Below are 27927 nucleotides of genomic sequence, written 5' to 3'. Positions count from 1 at the left end.
ACTTGTTAACCCATCTTTTGGTCGCAGAAGATATTTCATGGTAGGTTATGCATGCCTAAATCAGCTAGACTTGTGATGTAACAGATTGCTTAATTTGATTACAGTAACATTTTCTATAACATTATTAAGAATGGAGTAATGTGAAAGGGGAAGATACCAGTTCCTATTAAATATTTCTTCCCGTACTTACTTTCAGCTGTGAAAGGCTATTTCATAAATTACGTTTGAGTTTTCTGTGAAATGTAAGCTCATTTTGGCCTGTGTGTAAAAACATTTGAATTGGTTTCGAAAGAAAATCAGGTCACTCAATCAGAAATTTGAGTTTGTTCAACAAACATTTGATGAGCTATTCAGAGATATAGATTCTTAAACAAACGGTCAAATGTGGGCTACTGTAAAGGATGTGAACTTACACGGTATGTACAGCTATGTTTTTTCTTGACCACAATACAAATGTGGGTCTTCCAAATGAGCCTATTCACGTTTTGGTTAGCCTAGACATTAAATTATTAAATATATATTTTTATTTAACCTGTATTTAACTAGACATGAATAACCCTGCGGATTGTGGTCTGAGTAAATCTTAAATCAAAACATGTTAGGAGTGTTAATAAAGGCTGTAAAAGTAGCCTATAGACACAGATATTCGTTCATTCACGTTACACATTGAATCATTTATTTCATGCCAAATAATAATAATAATAATTGATTGACGATTTCAAAACAACAATAAACGTTAATTACCTTTCTTACACTTTTGGTTTAGGCTCCTTCAAGTCCTTCCATAACTTCCAGAGTTTAGTCTAAGATTGGCAGAAAAATACATGAATAATAGTACCTTCAATAAATATATGTCATTATAAGGACATAATTGGATTGCTTCTTCGTACAACCAATTACAGAAGAAATCAAAAGTTTGGTTTCAAAGCGGTTTTGCCTGCCTGCACGTCCTGCAGCTATGCTTCATTTCATCAAATATATGTTATAATCTGAAAACAGCTTTAATAGCCTACCACCGAGGTTAAAACTATTTAAAATGAATTAGATATGTTCTTAACCTCACATATTCCAAGTATTTAAGAGGTTGGTCAAATTCCATCTACTCATAGGTATATCCTCGAGAGAGATAAGGCCAAATTAATTTCTATGGACAAGGTAGCCACTCTCTCTGGGTAAAGCTACCGTATTTTGAAGGCAACCACCGACCAGCCTCCCGGTTTGAATCTTGGCACGGCTATGCGTCTTTGGATAACACTTTGGACAGACTCTATATGGCTTTCATGCCATATTTAAATCACTGCTCCTCCAATCTTCATTTAAAGTTGACCTGATAACATTAATACTCGGTTGGTTCCCTACTCAAAAGTCAAAGGGTTTACAGACTACAAAGTACAGAGAATAAAGAAATTCGTAATTTTATGCACGGTCTGCGAGGGAGCTTTAGTTATTGAACTTGATAGGCTGCAGTTCAGTGACTGTCTTTTGACACTTACAAGTACAGTTAGTCATCTATTTGCAAGCTCTCATTACACAATACTGTCCAAGTCCCCAATGCACCAAACCATCAGTGTTTGTATTAGAGAACAGAGGCATGTGGCTTGATGTACGCTTAATTGCGCCCATTCTCTTCCCACTTCTACTGTCATATTGGACAAAAGGTCTGTCAATCAATTCTGCGAAGGAGTGTCAAATTCTGACACACAACCTCCAATAAAATGAATGTTTTAGAGTGCTATTATAAACCTGAGAAAAAAAAGGGATTCGATTATTTGTTAGACTACTTTTATTTTGGGGGAAAATGGACAGCTGTTTCTATTCATGGTCAGTTATTTGCTTATCTATAGCCTATCTTTGTTCATATTTATATGTATACTTTAAATAAACCTAAGGCCTGCTCGTTATTGCCACAACAAAACTTCCAGTTGAGCACCAGATAATGCAAACCTTATCTGCGATTGAATATCTGCTATTTTTACAGTTCTCAAACGCCCCCACCTGGTTCTCCACTTGATGTGGCCCATTCCAATACGTGACCAGTTATGGCCACCACTACTTCCGGGTTTGCACAAATTGGTCAAAGCTACCCTCTCTGCGTTATGCGCCCTGCAACAACACACACACACACACGCGCGCATTTGGAGACCCAAAGCACGGCATTCGCACTGCACATCGGGATCCACCAACACACCGACGGACAGTTGACGGCTCCTTTAAGAAAAACTAAGTCAGAAAATATCACCCCTCCTTCTTCAGATCTCCACTTGGATGGTATTGCATCAAAGAAAACCTTCACTGGAGTTGCAAGTGATCGAGGACACGATGGGGACTGTTTTTGAACATCTTTACAAGAATATCTGAAGCATTCCAAGTGAGGGAAGAGCGCGACGAGTCATCATTAATTAAGCAACTTGACAACCTCGATATTGATTGACAGCTTGCTTGTTGAGCGAGACTAGAGTATCAATGTTTTTTTTCTTCTGTAAGGGGCATTTTACACCAGTCTCAAGCGTGAAGTCGTAGCCTAGTGTCGCTTGTCTATGAACGGTCTCCCCGAGAAAGCGAAGGAGCTCTATACTGGATTGTGGCGTTTTTATCTATTGCTGGACTTACGCTGACAGTCTAGCAACCATCCTCTCTGGAGAGACGAGCACAATATTCTTAATCTTGCATTTGGAGTTAGGTGTTTATTTTCCCTCAGCCCTGGCCTCGTAGAAGACGTTTAGAGTCTGATTGGAATCGGCTAGAGTGACAGGCCGATGGCGCAACGGGTGTGTATTGACAGAACTTTTAGCAGTGGCAATAAAGCTACAACTGAGACGTGGCTGATTACTGTGCGCAATTCTCCATTTGTATGGCACAACAAGCAGGCAGCTATGCAATAAGAGGTTGTTTCAGCCCTTTGGTAGAGCTATAAGTTGTCAAGTATACTTCTGCTACGTGCTAGCCTATACTATTCAGCATTTTAACGTGTGTGAGTAGAATAAACAATTGCATTTTCATATTGTCTAAAGAGCTATAGACTGCAGACTGCAAACTTCATCACATAATTCATTTGTACTATTATGACATGTGTTTTGATATTCTGCATTTCATAAACGCAGCATCCGTCTTTGGGGGACCAGTGTTTAATGTAGGCTATAACCAAGTTGTTACACATCAACTTAAAAGATTTACAAAAAACATTATGTAGGTTTGGTAACAAGAACATGGACGACAATTCACAAATGTTTTGTGTGTATGCAATTTCAGTCTTTACAGATATGAGAATTATGTAGAGAATGTTCGCTTTGTGTTTAGTTTGTTGATATGTGTCTTTTTCAACATTTCATAATATTTATACATTCTTATCTGATATATGACATACAAATAAATCAATTCAACATTTAGAATAAAAAATATGTGATTATTTCAAAACGTTCTCGAAATATACTCGAAATAGTTTAGATAGGCCACGTATGAACAATTAGTCTATCTAAAAATGCATCTGTCATTTTAAAAGTTTCTTTAAGCTATTAGTTTTGTCAAGATAAACAGAACAATATTTGATTTCTTTGAAATATCAGCAAGAATACAGAATGGAAAGTGTAGACATTTGTGATATTGTTTTGTCTAAGCAAGACCCTGTAGTTCTAATCGCCTGAAAGAATTAAGCATACCAAAACCGTTTGAAAGTATTAGACACATACAAGTGAACTGCTTTTTCACAACGTTTTAACATGTTAATGATTCAACACTAATCCACAAACAATGAACATTTTCCATTGATATTTAATTAGATGAACAACATATGCTTTTATTGCCGCTAATATTATTCCTACCACTAAACATACGATAGGCTACTATTAGCATCATATACCTAACACATTAGCACGTATTTTCTATACTAATTTAGTAGGCCTAGACCTATTTGCTATGATTAGTATAGACTGCCAACAACATCATTTAAGCTATTTTACTATTGTTGTTAATAGATTTTTCTTGTTATTAGTCTTTATAATTCGTTTTTATTGTCAGTATTATTACATTATTACATTTAGTATAGCTATTATCAACACAGGCCTTCATTCAAAATCAGGAGAGGTAGCACAACAGTGACATTGGTTATTCTTTCAGAATATTCTCTCTCTTTCACTTTTGACAGTATGAAGACCTTCCCCACTATGGAATGGACGGAGTAGGGCTGCCCTCGACGATGTATGGGGACCCTCATGCAGCGCGCTCCATGCAGGCGGTTCACCTGAACCACGGGCCCCAGTTCCACTCGCACCAGTACCCGCACTCAACACACGCCAGTGCCATACCGCCCAGTATGGGCTCCTCCGTCAACGACGCTATAAAAAGAGACAAAGATGCCATTTACGGGTACGTTTATTTTACTGCCAACATAAAGTGTATAGCCATTGGGGATATCAAGCACCACAAATGGGAGCGATGGAAGTTTAAGAGAGAGGGAGGCTTTGGGAAATTCTCGCTAATTATAACGTCTTCTGTGTTCGGTCATTACGCATGGTGCTATATAGGCTTGTTTAAACTTTGTATATCTGTTTTGAAATGTAAAATTATGACATTGTCCCCTGAATTTTCGAAAAAGATGCATAGGCTATGTTTGCATTTGGCTTCAAGTCTAAATATAATGTTATTTTGCGTTCACTAAATTAATGATTTGGATGTAGCCTATTGTTTAGCACGAGCCAGCGGTCGAGTTAGATAACCTAACTCCATAAATGTTTGTGAATCCAACTCTCAGAATTAAAAATTGTACATTAAACACATTCTCAAACTACCCTGCCTGTACTTCAAAAAATGTATAGGCAGTGTTGTTTATATTTGTGTGCCATAATATAAACCTATTTTCAGGCCAAGTTTAATATTCTTAAACTCTATTGAAAAGTTCATAATGTAATTTTTTTGCCTGAGTTAATCTCACTGAAGAATATGGTGTTATTTCGTTGTCCTAAAATGTTGAATCGTGTTCTAAATAAGGCACTCAAGGGCTGAGGTTGCCATACGACCACTTATGCCTATATGGCCAACTAATTTCATGCAGTAAGACTAGGACAACTTTTATGTAATTATTGTGCTGTTACATTTCTGAATGTTTTATTAGTGCAATATTTATTCAACTTACAACTGAAAACAGTAGGCAATGTGAGGGAAAGTCGATGTAACCTACTTTCTTAGTTTGGGCCTATACCGACTCGCAAACTTTCCAAGGCGGCATACAGTGTTAATGTCCTCTCTCTTCCTTTTAGGCACCCCCTTTTCCCACTTCTAGCTCTGATTTTTGAAAAATGTGAATTAGCAACTTGCACGCCGAGAGAAACTGGGGTCGCTGGAGGCGACGTGTGTTCCTCCGAGTCTTTTAATGAGGATATAGCAGTATTTTCAAAACAGGTTGGCCATATCTATTTACTTGTTTTGTTGGAAGTTCAAATTCGTTCAAATTCGTATATTTTAGGGTAAATAACAGTTGTGCATATATAGATGTTTTGTAATTCTGCGTTGTGGAAACTTTGTAAGCGACAAGCTGTCCCATGCACGTGAACACAATGGTTATGAATGATGTATGACACTCAGTGAGCAGTGAACTTCTAACTCTTTTGTTTCAGATTCGATCAGAGAAGCCTATATTTTCATCAAATCCAGAAATTGATAATTTGGTAAGAACTCACTTGCTTTAGGCCATTCACAAGAACAGTATCGAACAGCTGGCCTATGAATACATTCATTCATTGTTTACAGTAGCCAACACTTGGTGTGAATTTAACTTCATCACAGTCCTTGTTATTAATGGTGTCATAACAGATACACGTTTGTGTAATCGTAATCTGTCAAAACGATTTTCTTGTCATAAACTTTGTTTGCTTTCATGCTAATTATTTTAATCCTAATGATCACACACACACACACACACACACACACACACACACACACACACACACACACACACACACACACACACACACACACACACACACACACACACACGTAATGTTAATAATAATTTAATGCTCCAAAATGTGAATACAAATGTTTTAATGCAAACTTTTTCCTTCTAGATGATACAAGCAATTCAAGTATTACGGTTTCATCTGCTCGAGCTGGAGAAGGTATATTTACTCATAACCATCTCGTGCACTGTGTGACTGATAGGCCTGGTGCTGTAAAAAAAAAACGGATATTTTATCACCATCGATTGCGATGATGCGTAGGATTAGGCTATAACTCCGTAGTAGAGGTGTAATAGTGGTTGCCCAAGTAAATGTTGATGTTATGGAGTTGATCATGCTGTCATTGATGGATGCGCTTGCAGAATATTAGGCGAGGGCGTTTATATACTAGTCGCCATATTGCTCATGTTAGGCCTGTATTGTAACTTTCATTAGTGAGGAGAACAAGTTACTAAAGTAGCCTACAGTTCTCGCTCAATTATATATATAAAAAATACGAAAAATAAAAGAATCAGTCGTTTTTCTACAAGTAATGTAAAATGTATGTAATGTAATGTAGTTCTGCTATTTTTGAAGCCAATGTGCTTGAATAGTATCTTAGGCCTGTCACAAGGCCAGGGATAGGCTATTCTTTATAATACCATTTATTGCCACCATCTACGTTTTATTTTTTAGGGCTTTCCCATATGGTATAGTGTTCATTCAGTTTTGATACATGTTTGGTTGTCTTCTGTGTTTGCAGGTACACGAGCTATGCGATAATTTCTGTCATCGATACATCAGCTGCTTGAAAGGAAAAATGCCCATTGATTTGGTCATAGACGACAGGGACGGTGGAAATAAATCTGACAGTGAAGATTTTACAAGATCGTCTGGGCCTCTTGATCAGGTAAGGTCTTGCCTATTACGTGCATATTAATACAAGTGTCGTCTATTAAGTGCATTTGAATTGTAGGCCTATACAGAGAACACGTCTCACGCGTTTTATGCTGTCTAGATCAATAGATAGGCCTATGGAAAAAATATAATTTAGGAAATTGTTGGCCTCCTCTTAGTGATATAGATTAATAAGTGACTTTAAAATAAATCAAATATCAAATGTAGGCCTAACATTTGACAAAATGACCATGAGAACAAAGTTTCTATTCCATTTAACTTCAAAGCATAATAAATGGTTTCATCTTTTTTCGGGATATGACCATTAGTATGTTTTGGGAAAAACTTGTTTGAAGTAAGGATCCCAGTAAACAGTTGCTTGGCTTTTATTATATAACTTCTTGAATAAGTGCTTTGGGGGACTATGGGAAACATTTTAATTGTTATTATGCTATTTTATGGTGTTTTTATGTGTTAATTATGTTCGTTGTGCTGCATGTGCTTGAAAAAGATGCCATGGATCAAAAAAGGGACAAGAGGTGAAGGGTCAAGTCTGCTCCTTTTTCGTGTGAATGCAACCAAGCCAGTTTTGAAGTCACGTTGCAGCCACTCTTTGAGCAAGGCTTTAAGAATATGGAATCCTTTCCTCCGAGTGCCATGTCAGCCACACAGCAACTTGTTAACCATTTAACCCTTTATTTACCAAAGCAACGAGGATGTTGTTGAGATCTTCTGAGTGTCCCATTCACTGTACTACAGGGTTCCAAGCTCTGTATTATAAAATAATACTCTATCCAAGTCTATGCTGTATTCTAGTGTGAATCAAACTACTATATATCCACTAATGAACATGTATCCCCTTCAGTCCTCTCATTTCCCTCCAGTAGTACTTCTATCACATCTGCTGATTTGCACTTTGACGGTCGTCTTTGATTGTGCTGTCACCTGCCAGAGTGTTTTTATTATTATCGATCAAACAACATGATCAATGATGAGCGCAGGTCCCCTGAGTCTTATAAGCACTCTTGATTTATGCTTTTGATTTAACAAATTGTGTGGCTCAGTTGGTAAGAGTGTGGCGCTAGCAAAGCCTGTCGTAGGCTCGATTCCCGCTGGGGTTACATATACTAACATGTAAGTCGCTTTGGATAAAAGTGTTTGCTGAATGGCATATATTATGAAGCAGCACACTAAAGTGTAGCCCCTGGATGTGGAGGTCAACCCAATAACCAGTCCCACCAGCCTTTACTCTCCCACCCGAAAGTCCATACATGGTAAAGCACCCCGCCCGCCCGACACCCACCCTACCTTACAGGCACTTTGTCCCCTCACCTCTAGCCCAATAGTGTACCATTTTCACACTTAATCCCACACTTAGTTTCTCTTCTCAAGTGGGGCTGCATAGGGAGTACCTAACACTGGTTATGGGTGAATAGTGGGAGGTGGTGGCGGTGCATGTGTGTGTGTGTCTCGGTACTTGCCACCCTCGGTCTCTCAGGAGCGGTTCCATTCTGATTGAACCAATCTCTTCAGTCCGGTACTCACTCCCCCTCTTCTATCCCCCTTGCTCGTTTTGTTGGGAGCTCCTCTTGTTGAAGTTGGCCATTGCTGCTTTAACCATTTGTGTTCTGAGCATATGTTCTAGATTACCACAGCCTGACGGCATTCTCTTGGTATGCAGTGTAATACATGATATATATTTTTCTTTTTTTTTCCTTCCCAAAGAGGAGTTATTATTATTCATTTGCTGGTCAAAAACAATTATGAATAATAGGGTTTGCATTCTGACCTGGAGTTAGCATTGAGTTAGCCACGCTGCGCCGCCAACTGAGGGGAGTAGCTAGCCAGTGTGTACAGGGCCGTTTGGCCGTTGTGTTTGGAATGACTACAGGCTACAGTATTTCTCCTTTTCCCCCACATGATATGTACTGCATATGATATGGATATGATATGTAAGGAAACTAAGAATGCGGCTTTCGTGCCAACATACCTTGGGTCTCCATCCACATCTCTTTTAATCAGTCGGATTATTCTTTATGACTAACTCCTCTTAAAGCTCTTGGTTTCTATATGACCCATAGACCATTGACACGCTCTCTGTGGTAAATCGTATTCATACTGTAGTTTCTTGGCTGATTGTTGGTGTCATGTCATCCAATCAGATCTCGTGGAGCAGAGACCACGATGACACGGCATCAGTTCGCTCGGCGGGGACGCCCGGGCCCTCCAGTGGGGGACACACGTCACACAGTGGGGACAATAACAGTGAAGAAGGTAAGGATTCACTGATAGGTAAGATAACAGGATAGGTGTCCATCATTATTGTTTTTGTCTTTCAAGTATACTTTCATATCAGTGGGAGGAACGAGGAAGCTATTTTAGAGTTTTGGGACAGATCAGATTCACTTACAGGTAGAAATACTAGAAAGGTGTCCACGATTATCTCATTCGCCTATCAAGTACTTTCAGATTAGTGAGACAGTGTTGGGAGTGATCCCATGTCAAGCCAATGAGTGAGTGTCACGTGTTGTCGAGTTTGGATTGGATGTAATGTTGAATAGAAAGAGAGACAGCACAGAGAAAGAGAGAGTGAATGATGAGGGTTGACAGAAAAATGTGAATGCTGAGCTCAGCCTGGGACTGGATATGGAAGAAAGGGCGCATTATGTTCTTGTCGACTGAGCGACGATTTATATACCAGCCTCTGCGCCTCTTTTATTTGGACATGGGGAAAGAGTAATAACAGAGAGCAACACACACACACACACACACACACACACACACACACACACACACACACACACACACACACACACACACACACACACACACACACACACACACACACACACACACACACACACACACACACACATTAAATGCTAGGCTAGCTCCTAATGGTTGAGGTAGAGAAGAAGACTAAAAGGGACTCTCTCTCCTCTGCTATTGGCCATCTTTATGAGCGGGGCTCTGGGTTTGTGGACTCCCACCACACTCTCCAAATAGTTTCAGTCAGATGTGTATCACCTATTACTAGGGCCATTTGCAAAGTGCTGTTTGTGTGCCAAGTGCAACAAGCGTTCAGGGGTTTTGTTATCTCCAGAATACATTTTCAGTTTAGCACCGCCACGGTTGGACTGCTTCGGGGACATCTGTGTGTTTTAACTCCCAAACACAAATACAGTCACACAGCCAGAACACAAGGCCCAGAACACAAGGCCCAGAATACAAGGCCCAGAACACAAGGCCCAGAACACAAACACCCCTAATGTCCTTTTTATTCCCCATTTGGATGGTTGGGAAATTGTGGCTCCTTCAAGGGAAGTATTTGACAGAAACGTATTGGTTGAGCCTCTGTTGGAAAGTGGATTCTTGGTTGATCAATATTGGGGTATGTAGGCCAGTGATACCGTAACACTGGTTCCTTGCATTACGTAGATAGTCCTAGAGGACCAGAGAAACTACCATTGGATAGTCATGGTTTTCTGACTTTTCAGGAAAAACCTGATACATACCTGAGGAGAGATTTGTTATCTCCCACTTTAACTGAAAGAAAAACTATCTTTCACCTGTAGGGAGGGGAGGTGTCATTGCTGGGAAAAAGAGGAGGAAGAAGGAAAACAAAGGGAAAGCTGGTAAATAATGTCCCAAAGAAGGCAAACAGTTTCAACGACTTAGTTCATCGCTATGGGGATGTCTGCAGTTTGGTCAAACATTTAGCTTCTGTTCATTTGAACTTGCAGGAAGCCAATAGAGAAAGTCCATCGAAGACAAGTAGTCAATTAATCTCAATCTTTTCTTTGTGCATTGTCTGTGTTTTGTTGTTCATGGTTGCTTGAAGTTATCACAAGCCTGACCTGAGCAGCGAGGCCATTCTTCACAGACCCTTGGATTGGCCGACAATGGTCACGTGGCTACCTTGCTTCTATAGAGAAGTGCGTCTTGCAAGAAATTACCAATGGTGGAAGCCTGGTGCAAAATAAAAGGTCCTCTCTCCTCCCAGGCCCCTTGCACCAGACCATGGCCAATAACATGTTGTGCAAACACTTCTGAAATCTCAGCAATTGAGCAGGCCAGCAGCTGCTGCGAGCGCCGAGCTTTGACAGCTTGACTTATAATGTTTGCGTGAAAAGTGCAAGTGGATTTTTGTGCCTCTTAATCTTGATGCTGGAAGAGAAAGGAGCAAGCAGCGATATTGAACAGTAGAAGAAAAAAAGGGTGGGAATGGAATGAGGGAAAAGGGAATAAAAGAAAGAAGAGGGAGAGAGAGGGAAAGAGAGCAAGGGTGAGCAATGAATCCTTTGGTTTGGCGTGGGCATGGTCAAGGCTACATAACCACAGCTGAGCTGACTTCATGTTCAGAGTTTTTTTTCGGGGCAACAAATTCCTTTGTATGGCCTCACTCCTCCACTGGATGCCAGACAGGAAAGCAAAGTGTAGCAGCGACTTCCCTTGCCACTACCACTTTCTCCGGACCTCCCCAAGTCACTGCATCGCTTTGCTCCTTCCTTCGTCTTTTAACACAACCCCCCTTCACAGTCACACATAGCTGGATGTAGAGGAGGAGGATTTGACATGTGCAGCTCTAGTCACTGTAGAGCGTGTGTCCCCTGTCTCCGTCTCTACCCGGTACACAAGTTGTCGCTGTGAAGCTCGGAGCTGTCACAAACCATTAGTAGGTTGGGCCCAAAGTCACCCCAGCGGCGGCGTATCTCTCCTCGTGGCGTTGGGCTAGAGAACGCTGCCGCAACACGGCGCTGTGAGGAGTGTAAATCAGCCTGAGGGAGCCCGCCGTCGTCCCCCCTAATGAGGCCGAGAGCTTGTTTATGGACTTCAGCATAATTTTTATGATTATTTCCAGCTTCTCAGACTCTTGTCGGTCCCAGTAGAATCTCACCTCTGTTTTGGCGGCGGAGGTAATGGCAGGAGAAGCCTAAGCGAAGTCAACCTCCAAGCTAGTGAAGTCACCACTGATATTATACTAATGTGGTCGGTAGTTGCTGCCATATGCCTGCTCTGCTCGGCTTTAACTGACTGTCTCTAACCTTGCCTGTTGCTGTTAAAAGGGGGAGGGGGGGGAATTAAATAAAATTAACCTCATTACATGGCACTTGACAAAAATACTGCGTACGGCATGATTTGTAATTGCATTTGGTGGAGAGGTTAGCAGTTAGTGGGGGCTTTGCTAAAGATGAAATGGACTTAATGTTGGATCGAAGGAAGCCTGGTCCCAGATATGTTGTGCTGTCTTGCCAACTCTATCATAGGAGTTGGCAAGACAGTACAGAGAGATCCAGGGCCAGGCTACCTTCAATCCAACATTTCATCCAGTTCATCTTTAGCAAAGTCCTCGGCGTGCCCCAAACAATGACCATAGGAGTTGGCAAGGCAGCACAAACCGATCTGCGAGCAGGCTAGATCGAAGGAGTATTCACTTCCAATGAGACATCTTGGATTATGAACCCAGGGCCAGCAGTGTAGCTCCCTCGGCCAGATGGGAGCTAAGTAAACATAATAGGCGAACTTTAGCAGAAAAAACAGCGAGAGGAACAAACTGGGTATTAAATCATTGGCTGGTTTTGGACTGCGTTTGTGTCCCAAATGGCACCCTATTCCTTACATAGTGCAGCACTATGGACCCAGGTCAAAAAGTAGTGCACTATGTAGGGAATAGGGTGCCATTTGGGACACACTCTAGGTCTGTGATATCTCGGAGATGTACTGTATGGATTTTGGGGGTGGATAGATGGTGCTCTGGGTGGGTCATACCAACCCCACAGTACAGTGAGTCAGAGAGTTCAACCCCACAGTACATTGAGTCAGAGAGTTCAACTCCTGGCTTAAAAGCTTTCTGAGATGTATATTCATAAATCTTTACAATATATATATGTTCTGGGGAGGTTTGGTGCATCACGTGTACAGTACATGAGAGTGTTTTGTATGGAACATTGAAGACTCAACCTATTCGTTCAGACACTCTCTTCTGATAAATATGTGAAGGTTTCTTGGATGAAGATGTTGATGAGTCAATCGTTTGAAATGTAGAGAGAAATAGATTTTTTACCAGATCCATCCATATTTCAACTTTAGAGCTTTGTCCTTGCATTCTGAAAGACTGTGTAGCAGTAACTCTATTACGGCATCCTGCAGTTTGATCAATATATTCAGAGCAGTGATAAATCTGTGTAAAAAGGGTAGAATTTCTGAAGAAAACATGATCAGTTTCTGTCTTTTGCCCAAGATGCTGTTGCAGAATTCTCTCCTTTTGGTTGAAAACATTTATCTTTTAATGCACTAACTAAACACATTCAGCTAAACAAGGCCAGGAAAGCACGATCGCTGGCTAATCATGCAAAATATAAAATTAGTCCTTCCACAACCCAGAGAAGCTATGTTGAAAGGTTAGAATTTCTGAAGCAAAATGAGCAGTTGTTGACTGTTGTCCAAGAGAAGATAGTCGGTTGCCAGGTTGTAGCAGAACGGTCCGTCTTTATTCCCTACACAACCTGGGGAAACTTGTTAAAAAAAATACAATTTCTGAAGTTAAACTAGCAGTTATTTTCTGTTTGCCCAAGAGGAGATAGTCGTTTGCCAGGTTGGAGCCGAAATGTCCCAAACCTCCCTCCTTAGCTCCCTAATGGAACCACTCACCCACACTAACTGTTGCCTTTGTTTGTACAGGTGACTGCATGGACAACGGGGTGGCCTCTCCCAGCACTGGGGACGACGACGACACTGACAAGGAAAAGAGGGATCGTCACAACAAGAAGCGAGGCATCTTCCCTAAGGTGGCCACCAACATCATGAGGGCGTGGCTCTTCCAGCACTTGACGGTGAGTAGAGTGGTGGATCACCATTACACTTCTTAGAAGCCAAGCAGTGGGACTTCGATACCGGTGGCCATTTTGAGCTCCATGTCATGCCCTTTAGCCTCAGTTATACTTTATGGGTGTTTAGGGTTGTTGTGACAAGTCTGAAATGTAGCAATGAGGGAGGGGACTTTTCCACTGCTGCACTAGCATGTTTAGGAGGATTTGGCTGTTGAAATGACTTTTGAATTGACTCCACCGAAGTTGTCAAACTGAACCATGCATGCGGGTGTGTACGCGTGTGTTTGTTTGACAAGGCATATCAAAGCTATAGTGAAAATTATTTTGTAGATAACTTCTCCCTAACTCTCCTGTCAGTCGCTACGAGTGAAGTGAGTTGTGATAAAAGACTTTGGTTAACATTCAAATCAAATCAAACTTTATTTGTCACATGAGCCAAATAACAAGTGTAGACCTTACCGTGAAATGCTTACTTACAAGCGTTTAACCAACAGTGCCGTTCAAGAAGAGTCAAGAAAATATTTATCAAATAACTAAAGTAAAACATTTAATAAAATAATTATAAAAAGTAACACAATAACATAACAATAACGAGGCTATATACAGGGGGTACCTGTAAGAGGTGTGTAACCGGTGGCAGGGAAGTCAGACGCAGGAGAGCAGAACTTGGTAATAGCCGGAGCAGTTTAATAGCATAACCCATGGCATAAAAAAAGAACAAGATATGGGCACAAAAACCCGTCACGCATCAATCAACACGTGCACAAGCACTTACAATAAACAATCCCACACAAAGACATGGGGGGAACAGAGGGTTAAATACACAACAGGTGATTGAGGGAATTGAAACCAGGTGTGAGGAATGACAAGACAAAACACATGGAAAATGAAAAGTGTATCGATGATGGCTAGAAGACCGGTGACGCCGACCGCCGAGCGCCCCCCAAACAAGAGGAGAGGACCCGACTTCGGCAGAAGTCGTGACAGTACCCCCCCCCCCCCGATGCGCGGCTCCAGCAGTGCGCCAACGCCAGCCTCGGGGACGACCCGGAGGGCGAGGCGCAGGGCGATCCGGACGGAGACGGTGGAACTCCCGCAGCATTGAAGGGTCCAACACGTCCTCCACCGGAACCCAGCACCTCTCCTCCGGACCGTACCCCTCCCACTCCACGAGGTACTGAAGGCCACTCGCCCGACGCCTCGAATCCAGGATAGAGCGAACGGAGTACGCCGGGGCCCCCTCAATGTCCAGAGGGGGCGGAGGAACCTCCCGCACCTCAGACTCCTGGAGCGGGCCAACCACCACCGTCCTGAGGAGAGACACATAGAACGAGGGGTTAATACGGTAATCAGGGGGAAGCTGTAACCTATAACAAACCTCGTTCACTCTCCTCAGGACTTTAAATGGCCCCACATACCGCGGACCCAGCTTCCGGCAGGGCAGGCGGAGGGGCAGGTTCCGGGTCGAGAGCCAGACCCGGTCCGGGGCCTCACTGCGGTGACGGTCTGCGCTGGCTTTCTGGCACAGCACGGCCTGCTGGAGGTGAACATGGGCGGTAGTCCCATGTCTCCTCCACGCGCCTGAACCAGTCGTCCACCGCAGGAGCCTCGGTCTGACTCTGATGCCAAGGCGCCAGAACCGGCTGGTACCCCAGTACGCACTGGAAGGGGGAGAGGTTAGTGGAGGAGTGGCGGAGCGAGTTCTGAGTTCTGAGCCAGGGCACGAACGCCCACTCCCCCGGCCGATCCTGGCAATACGACCGCAGAAACCTGCCCACATCCTGGTTCACTCTCTCCACCTGCCCATTACTCTCGGGATGAAACCCTGAGGTAAGGCTGATCGAGACCCCCAGATGTTCCATGAATGCCTTCCAGACCCTCGAAGTGAACTGGGGACCTCGATCAGACACTATATCCTCAGGCACCCCGTAGTGCCGGAAGACGTGCGTAAACAAGGTCTTCGCAGTCTGTAGGGCTGTAGGGAGACCGGGCAGAGGGAGGAGAAGGCAGGACTTAGAGAACCGATCCACAACGACCAGGATTGTGGTGTTTCCCTGTGGGGGGGGTCGGTAAGAAAATCCACCGACTGGTGCGACCAAGACTGCTGTGGAACGGGTAAGGGGTGTAGCTTCCCTCTGGGCAGGTGCTTAGGAGCCTTACACTGGGCGCACACAGAGCAGGAGGAAACATAAACCCTCACGTCCTTGGCCAAGGTAGGCCACCAGTACTTCCCAACCAAACAGCGCACCGTCTGACCAATCCCAGGATGACCAGAGGAGGGTGCCGTGTGGGCCCAATAGATCAACCGGTCACGGACAGCAGACGGAACGTACAGACGCCCAGCGGGACACTGGAGGGGAGCGGGCTCTGCATGTAGCGCCCGCTCAATGTCCGCGTCCAGCTCCCACACTACCGGCGCCACCAGGTAGGATGCCGGGAGTATGGGAGTGGGATCCATGGGCCGCTCCTCTGTGTCATACAGTCGGGACAGTGTGTCTGCTTTCACGTTTTGGGAACATGGTCTGTAGGAAAGGGAAAAAACAAAACGGGTGAAAAACATGGCCCACCTTGCCTGGCGAGGGTTCAGTCTCCTCGCTGCCTGGATGTACTCCAGATTGCGGTGGTCAGTCCAGATGAGAAAAGGGTGTTTAGCCCCCTCAAGCCAATGTCTCCACACCTTCAGAGTCTTGATGACAGCCAACAGCTCCCGGTCCCCCACGTCATAGTTTTGCTCCGCCGGCTGAGCTTCTTCGAGAAGAAGGCACAGGGGCGGAGCTTCGGTGGCGTACCCGAGCGCTGAGAGAGCATGGCTCCTATCCCAGCCTCGGAAGCGTCCACCTCCACTATGAACGCCAAAGAGGGATCCGGATGGGCCAGCACGGGAGCCGAGGTAAACAGAGCCTTCAGTTGCCTAAAAGCCCTGTCTGCCCCAGCCGACCACTGCAAGCGCACCGGACCCCCCTTCAGTAGTGAGGTAATGGGAGCCGCTACCTGACCAAAACCCCGGATAAACCTCCATTAGTAATTGGCAAACCCTAGGAACCGCTGCACTTCCTTTACCGTGGTGGGAGTCGGCCAATTACGCACGGCTGAAATGCGGTCACTCTCCATCTCCACCCCCGAGGTGGAAATGTGGTACCCTAGGAAGGAGACGGACTGCTGGAAGAACAGGCATTTCTCAGCCTTGATGTACAGGTCATGCTCCAACAGTCGACCAAGCACCCTGCGCACCAGGGACACATGCTCGGCTCGTGTAGCGGAGTATATCAGAATGTCATCAATATACACCACTACACCCTGCCCGTGCAGGTCCCTGAAAATCTCATCTACAAAGGCTTGGAAAACTGATGGAGCATTCATCAAGCCGTACGACATGACGAGGTACTCATAATGCCCTGAGGTCGTACTGAACGCCGTCTTCCACTCGTCTCCCTCCCGGATACGCACCAGGTTGTAAGCACTCCTGAGATCTAGTTTGGTGAAGAAGCGCGCCCCGTGCATTGACTCAATCGCAGTGGCGATAAGAGGCAGCGGTTAACTGTACCTCACCGTGATCTGATTTAGGCCTCGGTAGTCAATACATGGGCGCAGACCTCCCTCCTTCTTCTTCACAAAAAAGAAACTCGAGGAGGCGGGTGAAGTGGAGGACCGAATGTACCCCTGACGCAGGGATTCGGATACATACACTGCTCAAAAAAATAAAGGGAACACTTAAACAACACAATGTAACTCCAAGTCAATCACACTTCTGTGAAATCAAACTGTCCACTTAGGAAGCAACACTGATTGACAATACATTTCACATGCTGTTGTGCAAATGGAATAGACAACAGGTGGAAATTATAGGCAATTAGCAAGACACCCCCAATAAAGGACTGGTTCTGCAGGTGGGGACCACAGACCACTTCTCAGTTCCTATGCTTCCTGGCTGATGTTTTGGTCACTTTTGAATGCTGGCGGTGCTTTCACTCTAGTGGTAGCATGAGATGGCGTCTACAACCCACACAAGTGGCTCAGGTAGTGCAGCTCATCCAGGATGGCACATCAATGCGAGCTGTGGCAAGAAGGTTTGCTGTGTCTGTCAGCGTAGTGTCCAGAGCATGGAGGCGTTACCAGGAGACAGGCCAGTACATCAGGAGACGTAGAGGAGGCCATAGGAGGGCAACAACCCAGCAGGAGGACCGCTACCTAGCAGGAGGAGCACTGCCAGAGCCCTGCAAAATTACCTCCAGCAGGCCACAAATGTGCATGTGTCTGCTCAAACGGTCAGAAACAGACTCCATGAGGGTGGTATGAGGGCCCGACGTCCACAGGTGGGGGTTGTGCTTACAGCCCAACACCGTGCAGGACGTTTGGCATTTGCCAGAGAACACCAAGATTGGCAAATTCGCCACTGGCACCCTGTGCTCTTCACAGATGAAAGCAGGTTCAGACTGAGCACATGTGACAGACGTGACAGAGTCTGGAGACGCCGTGGAGAACGTTCTGCTGCCTGCAACATCCTCCAGCATGACCGGTTTGGCGGTGGGTCAGTCATGGTGTGGGGTGGCATTTCTTTGGGGGCCGCACAGCCCTCCATGTGCTCGCCAGAGGTAGCCTGACTGCCATTAGGTACCGAGATGAGATCCTCAGACCCCTTGTGAGACCATATGCTGGTGCGGTTGGCCCTGGGTTCCTCCTAATGCAAGACAATGCTAGATCTCATGTGGCTGGAGTGTGTCAGCATTTCCTGCAAGAGGAAGGCATTGATGCTATGGACTGGCCCGCCCATTCCCCAGACCTGAATCCAATTGAGCACATCTGGGACATCATGTCTCGCTCCATCCACCAACGCCACATTGCACCACAGACTGTCCAGGAGTTGGCGGATGCTTTAGTCCAGGTCTGGGAGGAGATCCCTCAGGAGACCATCCGCCACCTCATCAGGAGCATGCCCAGGCGTTGTAGGGAGGTCATACAGGCACGTGGAGGCCACACACACTACTGAGCCTCATTTTGACTTGTTTTAAGGACATTACATCAAAGTTGGATCAGCCTGTAGTGTGGTTTTCCACTTTAATTTTGAGTGTGACTCCAAATCCAGACCTCCATGGGTTGATAAATTGGATTTCCATTGATTATTTTTGTGATTTTGTTGTCAGCACATTCAACTATGTAAAGAAAAAAGTATTTAATAAGATTATTTCTTTCATTCAGATCTAGGATGTGTTGTTTAAGTGTTCCCTTTATTTTCTTTAGCAGTATATGTTTCCATAGCCGCTGTCTCCGCCTGTGAGAGGGGATACACGTGACTCCTGGGAAGTGCAGCGTCTACCAGGAGATTAATTGCACAATCGCCCCGTCGATAAGGTGGTAATTGAGTCGCCTTCTTTTTGGAGAAGGCGAGAGCCATATCGGCATATTCAGGGGGAATGCGAACGGTGGAGACCTGGTCTGGACTTTCCACCGTAGTAGCACCAACGGAAACCCCTAAAAACCTCCCCGAGCACTCTCGCAACCACCCCGTGAGAGCCCTCCGTTGCCAAGAAACAGTGGGGTCATGACAAGCTAACCAGGGTAGGCCTAGCACCACGGGAAAGGCAGGAGAGTCAATGAGGAAGAGACTAATTCTCTCCTTGTGACGCCCCTGCGTCACCATACCCAGAGGAGCGGTGGCCTCCCTAATCAACCCTGACCCTAATGGTCGACTGTCTAAGGCATGAACGGGGAATGGCACAGCCACGGGAACAATGGGGATCCCTACACTAAGGGCGAACGATCTGTCTATAAAATTCCCAGCCGCGCCTGAATCGACGAGCGCCTTATGTTGGGAATGCGGAGAAAACTCAGGGAAAGAAACATACAAAAACATGTGTGCAACAGAGGGCTCTGGGTGAGAAGGGTGCCGGCTCACCTGGGATGACGCCAGAGTGCCCTGCCTGCTGCCTCGATCCCCAGAGGAACCAACCCGGCACCGACCGGCGGTGTGACCTCTGCGGCCACAGATGGTGCACGATCCGGAACCTCCTCCAGTCTCCCTACACATAGCACCTCCCAGCTCCATGGGTACCGGAGAGGCGGTGCTGGGGGATGGAATCGATAGAACCCGATCTGGACATCCGCAGGTGGCCAGCAGGTTATCCAGCCGAATGGACAGGTCCACCAGCTGGTCAAAAGTGAGGATGATGTCCCAGCAGGCCAACTCCCGACGGAAGTCCTCGTGCAAACTGCCGCGATAGTGGTCGATCAGGGCCCTATCGTTCCATCCCGCGCCGGCGGCCAGGGTCCGAATAACCATGGTTATCTCCTGGGCGCTCCTCGTCCCCTGCCTTAGAGGGAAGAGACGTTCACCCGCCGCTCTACCCTCGGGTAGATGGTCGAAGACTGCCCGGAAGCAGCAGGTAAAATCCTCAAAATGGTCCAGCGCCGCATCTCCTTCTCCCCACATGGCGTTGGCCCACTCCAAGGCTTTCCCAGAGAGGCACGAGACGAGGGCGGACACCTTCTCACGACCTGAAGGAGCCGGGTGGACGGTTGCCAGGTAGAGGTCGAGCTGTAACAGGAAACCCTGGCAGCGTGCAGCCGTCCTGTCATACTCCCGGGGAAGGGCGAGACGAATCCCACTGGGACCGGGTGAAGGGGGGGCGAGTAGTGGAGACCCTGGTTGTGCTGGTGGATGCGCTGGAGGAACTCCCTGTCTCTCCCAGCGGTCCATAGTTTTGACAACGCGGTCCATGGCGGCGCCGAGATGGTGGAGCATCGCCGCTTGCTCCCGGACGCGCTCCTCCACTCCTATTCCAGGGGCACCTGCTCCTGCTGACTCCATATAGCGGTGTGGGATTCTGTAAGGGGTGCGTAACCGGTGGCAGGGAAGTCAGACGCAGGAGAGCAGAACTTGGTAATAGCCGGAGCAGTTTAATAGCAAACCCCACGGCATAAAAAATAACAAGATATGGGTACAAAAACCTATCGCGCACCAATCAACACGTGCACAAGCACTTACAATAAACAATCCCACACAAAGACATGGGGGGGAACAGAGGGTTAAATACACAACAGGTGATTGAGGGAATTGAAACCAGGTGTGAGGAATGACAAGACAAAACACATGGAAAATGAAAAGTGTATCGATGATGGCTAGAAGACCGGCGACGCCGACCACTGAGCGCTGCCCGAACAAGGAGAGGACCCGACTTCGGCGGAAGTTGTGACAGTACCAATACCAAGTCAGTGTGCGGGGGTACAGGTTAGTTGAGGTAATTTGTCCATGTAGGTGGGGGTGAAGTGACTATGCATAGATAATAAACAGCGAGTAGCAGCAGTGTACAAAACATATGGGGGGGGGGTCAATGTAATAGTCCAGTGGCCATTTGATTAATTGTTCAGCAGTCTTATGGCTTGAGGATAGAAGCTGTACCGAGCAGTTGCCATACCAGGTGGTGATGCAACTGGTCAGGATGCTCTCAGCGGTGCAGCTGTAGAACTTTTTGAGGATCTGGGGACCCATGCCAAGTCCTTTCAGTCTCCTGAGGGGGAAAAGGTTTTGTCGTGCCCTCTTCACGACTGTCTTGGTGTGTTTGGACCATGATAGTTTGTTGGTGATGTGGACACCAAGGAACTTGAAACTCCCAACCCGCTTCCTGTTGATGTTAATGGGGGCCTGTTCGGCCCGCCTTTTCCTGTAGTCCACGATCAGCTCCTTTGTCTTGCTCAAATTGAGGGAGAGGTTGTTGTCCTGGCACCACACAGCCAGTTCTCTGACCTCCTCCCTATAGGCTGTCTCGTCATTGTCTGTGATCAGGCCTACCACTGTTGTGTCATCAGCAAACTTAATGATAGTGTTGGAGTCGTGTTTGGCCACGCAGGGAGTATAGGAGGGGACTAAGTACACACTCCTGAGGGGCCCCAGTGTTGAGGATCAGCGTGGCAGACGTGTTGTTGCCTACCCTTATCACCTGGAGGCGGCCCGTCAGGAAGTCCAGGATCCAGTTGCAGAGGAAGGTGTTTAGTTCCAGGGTCCTTTGCTTAGTGATGAGCTTCGTGGGCAACTATGGTGTTGAACGCTGAGCTGTAGTCAATGAACAGCATTCTCACATAGGTGTTCCTTTTGTCCTGGTGGGAAAGGGCAGTGTGGAGTGCAATTGAGATTGCATCATCTGTGGATCCGTTGGAGCAGTATGCGAATTGGAGTGGGTCTAGGGTATCCGGGAGGATGCTGTTGATGTGAGCCATGACCAGCCTTTCAAAGCACTTCATGGCTATCGATGTGAGTGAGAGCTAGAATGAAGTAGCAGTAAAAAGGGAGACAATATTATCTGTGTCCATAGCCTCACGGATAAAGACTGTTAAAGGGAGACATATCTGACAGACATAGACATATCTGATTTATAGCTTTGGCCAAAGTTAACAAGCTAGTCAATTGGCCAGCAGGCACTGAGAGAGAAACACTGAGAGGATTTTGCTATGTAGGCATTTTCCCCCTTTTTTCTGGCCAGGCTCCATACAAGGAGAGGCTAAATCGGGATGTCTCAATGGGAGTCAAGGTGGCTGCCAGGACCTACCACTGAACCTGGGTGGCTGCAGCCTGCAGCAGATGGGATGTAGGAGAGAGGGAGGAGAGATAACCCAGGTAGAGAGAGAGAGGGAGGAAGAGAGGTAGGGACAGAGAGTTGACCATAGACATTCCCAGGTTCTCTGGGGAGTAAAATGTTTGTGTGTGTGTGTTTGTGTGCATTGTCAGTTAAGTGGTATTTAGAACTATGAGCACAGTATCTTCCATTTACACTGTATCGATTCCCAAGGACTTGGTAAAGGTTCATGCATGTGGTCTAGCAAGCTGGCTGCGGATGTGTGTGTGCGTGTGTGTGTGTACCAGGAATTCTGGTGAGAAATGGGGCAGCACTCTTGCCCCTCCAGCAGGGAACCACAGGCCTTTTCTTCCTCTTTTCATCCCCCCATCTCCTCCTCCACTCCCTCTCTTTACCCACTCACACAAATGGTATTTTCCTTTTTAATTGATCAAGAAATTTGTGGTAAACGAAAGCCGTTGCCCAGAAAAGCCCAAAGGAGACCCTGACTGCATCCCAAATGGCACCCCATTCCCTATACAGTGTGCTACCTATAACCAGGGCCCATAGAGCTCTGATCAAAAGTAGTGCACTATGTAGGGAATATGGTGCCATTTAGGAAACAGCCCCCTCTGCTTTTTTTCTGCATACGGGGCTCCCCAAAGAAAAGGTAATTATGTGATAGGGTAATGGGACGAAACCCAGGCATTCAGATTGTTGCCATGCCCACTACATTGTGGGAAGATCCACGGGGATTTGGCGTGTCGTTACCACGGTGAGGGGGATAGGAGGCGGGGTGAGGAGTGAGGGAGGGGTTAGCAAGTTTCCTCCCTCATTTTTTATTAAGAATTAGTTTTTTTCCATTTGAGATTTTTTTCTTCTCTTAGTTGGGCACAGAATATTTAAGCCTGCGAGTGAGAGGGGAGCCACAGCTTGTAAAAGAGAAACCACAGCAGAACGTGCTGTTTTCTTCACATGTTTTCGCTTCTCTTTTTACAAAGTGTTTAATGTAAAAAGCAAAAAGCAAGTGGAAGGCATAATCCCTGTTAATGCAATTAAAGGCTAATTTGCCACCCTCTTGCTCACAGATGTGCTGTAATAATAATGCGTGCACCAACCCTGAAAGCACATTGTACCCAAACCTGAGCAGAAACAGGTGGGAAAGAACTTGTACTGGGTCGCTAAGCGTACTGTAACTTTGTTTATTGAAGTTGGGTTTGAATACATTTCAAGTTACCTGTAATTAAAAAACATCCAAATCTGTGAGTTAAGGAATGCTTTGGTTACACAGAGGTGAAGAGAACTTCTGAACTGGGGTGGAGATGGCCTAATTCCTGAACCTTAGAGTGCACATAACCCATGCAATGCAGAAACATTTTCATTCCTGCTTTCCTGTCCTCTGGAAAAAGGAATGCCCTCCTAAGCAGAAAAAAGAGGAGTCTGGCTAGCGTTTCACAGGAAGCCCCTGGAATGACCTCATCCCCTCTCGCCCCGGGATCATCAAAGGTCAAAGTTCGACAGGTCATTTGAACCCATTCGTCATTGGTTGTTTATTGCCAGAGCCCCCTTGGATGTTGACGTGCCAATCACCCATGGCAAACTATGGTGTGCCACACAGCAGCCTATACCCTGGCTGGGAATTCCTGTCCCATGCCAACGGCAGCCAGCCAACCCCATCCCCCTCCCCCCGTCTACCCAGAGGCACATTTATAATGCAGTCTTGCCCTTGGCCTGACTGGTCTCTCCTGCCCCCCCAAAGTCCCTGGACTTCCCAAGCTTGCCCCCATACACACTGTGTATTTACTGTCCCCCCCACCCCCAAACCACCCCGACTAGCGCCACTCGTGTACGTGTGACGAATCCATCTATCCATATTCATATTTGTAAATTAAATTTAGTCCCGGGACCTACGGTTCCTGATTATACCTTAATTCTATCCAAGCAAGCACTCAGAATCGTTGGCGCCACCCAATTACAGAATAAAGAACATTACACATGGTGTATAATCACGTCTTGGCTTCTCGGACTAAAAATATGACCCTCCTTTTTAGCTGAATGCGCCTCTTTGTTGGGGTAGCAATATCTGAAGTTCTTCTTGCCACTGTTTTTAAACCTTTCTTTTAGATCCTTTTTGTTCTCGATACCCATTTGAGTTATTTGAGTTATTTGAGTTTTTTGAGTTATTTGAGTTCCAGGGAAATATTTGGAAGTAATGAGAAGATGATTATTGGAGTCAGTGGCAATCCAATTCCCTACATAGTGCACTACTAGCCCATATGGGTTTGGTCAAAAGTAGTGCACTATGTAGGGAATTAGGGTACCATTTGAGACACATACAAAGAAGGGAGGAGCAGAGAGATGGGGCAGCCAAACAGGGTATTTTTAGGAGACCTGTGGGGCATCTGAGTTCATTTATCCAATGCTGGCGCCCCATTGTGTCAGGGGATGGTCTTCGCTCTTTCTCTGGGTCCCTCACCCTGCAGTGAAAACATCATCCATTACCTTTTTGACAGGCCCCCAGGGACCTCCAGGGCTTGGGACTCAGCGCCCAGCGGGGGTCGCCTTTATTGACCTCCCCAGAAATCCAGCATGTGGTCACATACATCACTGGCTGGGGCCTTTTTCTCTGACAAGGTAAATGGGCAGTGTTTAGTCCCGAAAAGATAATGAAGTGAGGAGAAGAGGGCCGATGGACCCAGGACATTGGAGGAGATTGGCAGATGGCAGTACACAGTGAACGGGGGAAGCTTTAGTTTGATTGGGGGTGCACTAGAGACGAGTTCAGCAGTTAAACCTGACTCGTTGGTGTTGCTCTGCAATTCATGTTTTGTCTTGATTGCTTTCCCCTATAGCAGCTGGACACACATTGGATGCATTTTTTGGAGTGTCCCTCTCCTTACCCTTGCCAAAATGCCACTAATGGCAAAATGCTAACAAATCTGAGTTTGTTTAGAGCACTGGATTTTGAATTCTTTGTGAAGTTTAGCATTTAGCCTTACTGTAGTTCAATTACACCCCGTCTAAAGCTAGGGCTCTCTCTAGGGATGTAGTGTTAAATAAAGATGGGTGAACTCTGCAGACTGAGATGATGATTCATATACAGTACGTTTACCCTCCACTATTTCGCCGCTCCTCTCTCCTCTCACCTCTCGCCCCTGTCCTACTCAGCTGTGTCCGATTGTGGGCGCGCTGGACCGACCGCCCTCGGAGCGGCTCCTCACTCCAAATGAGGAGTAATTACAACCTCCTAACAGGTTTACTGCTCCAGTAAACAACATAATCACCCTCCCAAAACTTCTCCTGAATTGGCCCGGGCTGATCGTTCAGTCGTGAACTCAAAGAGCTCGCAGCTCAAAGCCCCATTTCCTCACAGCAACCCTTCCCTCCAACCAGCAGGTGTGGAATAGAGTGGCATGCCCCCTTGCCTCCCCTCTTACCCCATAGCCGTGAAATGCCACGTATTCTGTTACTGCTGTTTGCTAATGAGATTGGTCAGTAGTAGGTACTCCCACTCATTAGAGGCCCTTGTTTGGGGGATGGGGTTGGTTGACGTGCTCCATTGCTGGGGCTAGCAGCAGAGGAATGTAGCCTGGGGCTTTGGGCCCTGTTTAAGGCCTACATTGGCCAGCCTGCCTGGCTGGATGAATGGCTGCTAGGTGGGAGACTGGTTCAGCTGGCCTGTCACCACCTAGGCTGCCTCACAACCCACAGCCCAGCAGTAGCCACTTAGTGGTCGACACCAGGCAAGTCAGGGCCCACTATGTGAGTTGTAGTGTGTTGTAGAAGGGTGGAAGAGTGTATGATGTGTTTGTGTGCGTGTGTGTGCGTATGTGTACATTATGTCCATGTGTGTATGCGTGAGTGTGTACGTGCATGCGTGCATTCTCGCACATGTGCATGTGTGTGTTTACAAACCCCTCTGACCAACACCTCTCCAACACTGACTCTCTCGCCAGTTTGACAGTAAAGCCCACATTTCCATTTGATGTGATTAGACCTGCCTGCTAGGATCGGCCTGCTTGACGACGCTTCCCTCTGTTGCTGTTAATGTGGTGCTGAAAGGCATGGTGACGAGGTGTTCCCCTCAGAGTGGTCAGGCTGACTGTAAGTGGAGAGGGAGAGGGAGGGAAATAGAGGCCTGTTGACTGTTGGTAGTCTCGGTATCCCATGCTAATAGTTGAAAAGAAGTGACATTCATTTTCAGGTAGAGTCAATTGTGTTAGAAGCTAAGACAAGTTACGTTAATTTTCAGGTAGAGTCAGTTATTTTGGATACTAAGCCAAGTTATATTAATTTTCAGGTAGAGGTAGTTGTTTGTAAAAGCTAGTTGCTTGGAAGATAAGACAAGTTACTTTCAGTTACAGGTAGAGTCAGTTGTTTGGAATTCTAAGCCAAGTTAGGCTCATGTTCAGGTTAGTTGTTTCAGCTAAGCCTTAGCTCAGCTCTGTTGCCCCTGAGTATTTGTGTTGCTCTGCACTACTTTTTTGCTGTTGGTGTCTTCTGTCTCCTTGGAGATTTGGTGTCTGTTAGTCATTCACCTGGAGGGCATGGTTTCATTCTGTCCCAGCATGCTAGAGAGCAGTTCTTGCCTGAGCATGGAGTGGCTGCTAGCTGGCAGCAGACCTGTGTCGCCATTCATGTCAGAGTGCTCCGAGTATAATGTCCCTTTAGGCACAAATCTAGGATCAGCTTTAAATGCTATAATCCTAACGGTAACCGTTATAGTGAACAATCACAAACTCACCTTGGATCAGCGTTGAGAGGCAACTTCATCTTCCTTGCGTCAGAGCCAAGGGTCATGTCCAGTAGGGAGAAAGCTTTTGAAACAGAGCAAAAAGGGGAAGATACTGAACTCGTCCAATATGGACACATATTTTACGTTTTCGGTTACAAAGCGTTTTTCCACAGTGTACCCTACTGAACAGGACCCAGGCCTCAGTGCTGATTACAGGGTTGGGGATGGCCTGGCCTTAACTCTGGGGCGGTTAGCTCTGGGTCGGTTAGAGCCGCTAGTCCTTGCTAACAGGATTATAATTCATAATGAGCGGGTGGGTCGGGATTGGGGCCCAGAGTGGAAACTCTGAAATTAGGCCTGAGGTTACCAGCCTTTCCTATGTGTGTGTGTGTGCGGAAGTCTGTGTACGTGCGTGTGCATGTGTGTGACTGTGCTTTCACTTTTGTGTTCTGGGAAGATGTTATGGTATCTTAACTTGTTTTTCCTTATGAATGTCATTGTAGAGATTGGTTCAAGGCAAGTTTTTTTCACATTTTCTCATAAATGTTTTGCTGCTATTTTTCCTTCTCTTAGTTGATAGAATTATCCACGTTATTCAGGAACAAAGGCCACTTGGAGGAACATGGAACATGGCCGACAGACAGCGAGGGACAATTTGATGAGGCGACACTGAGATTATCACTTTCTGTGGCGAATTAGACTCCGTTTAGGCCAATTACCTACAATCAAATCACATGGAAGCAAGAGGGCAAGGCATCCATTACCAATTGATTCAGCGTCAATGAAAAAAACTCAGTAACATCAAAGACCCTCTCCCTGTCGCCACAGAAAAAGGATGTGGTAGATAGATATTCTTCAGGTGTAAAGCGTGTCATTTCTAGCTTTGTGCCTATGTGGAATTGGCCTGCAGGTGTTTGGCATCTCAGATGGTTTGAACTGGTCACAGTGGAGGTCTGATTTCTAATGTTAAATAGCATTAGATGTAATTT

General features: G+C 46.0%; 1 protein-coding gene across 6 annotated transcripts in view; it reads left to right on the top strand.

The window, feature by feature from the left end:
• Window positions 1-27927, top strand: part of LOC106585964 (homeobox protein Meis1) — a 47835-nt gene continuing 19908 nt past the window's right edge. The window contains exons 1-8 of one of the 6 annotated variants that reach the window (XM_014172736.2): window positions 1-40; window positions 4142-4362; window positions 5253-5394; window positions 5610-5660; window positions 6060-6110; window positions 6694-6840; window positions 8990-9101; window positions 13509-13660. In XM_014172736.2, the coding sequence (XP_014028211.1) occupies window positions 38-40; window positions 4142-4362; window positions 5253-5394; window positions 5610-5660; window positions 6060-6110; window positions 6694-6840; window positions 8990-9101; window positions 13509-13660 (879 nt within the window). In that variant the 5' untranslated portion in view covers window positions 1-37. Of the gene's footprint in view, window positions 41-2108; window positions 2972-4141; window positions 4363-5252; window positions 5395-5609; window positions 5661-6059; window positions 6111-6693; window positions 6841-8989; window positions 9102-13508; window positions 13661-27927 lie in introns of those variants that run through there. The other 5 variants (XM_014172741.2, XM_014172728.2, XM_014172753.2 and 2 more) reach the window with 5 other exon arrangements.

The sequence above is a fragment of the Salmo salar genome, chromosome ssa02 (assembly GCF_905237065.1).
Source record: "Salmo salar chromosome ssa02, Ssal_v3.1, whole genome shotgun sequence".
Taxonomy (NCBI): Eukaryota; Metazoa; Chordata; class Actinopteri; order Salmoniformes; family Salmonidae; genus Salmo; species Salmo salar.
This window is presented reverse-complemented; position numbering and strand designations above follow the sequence as displayed.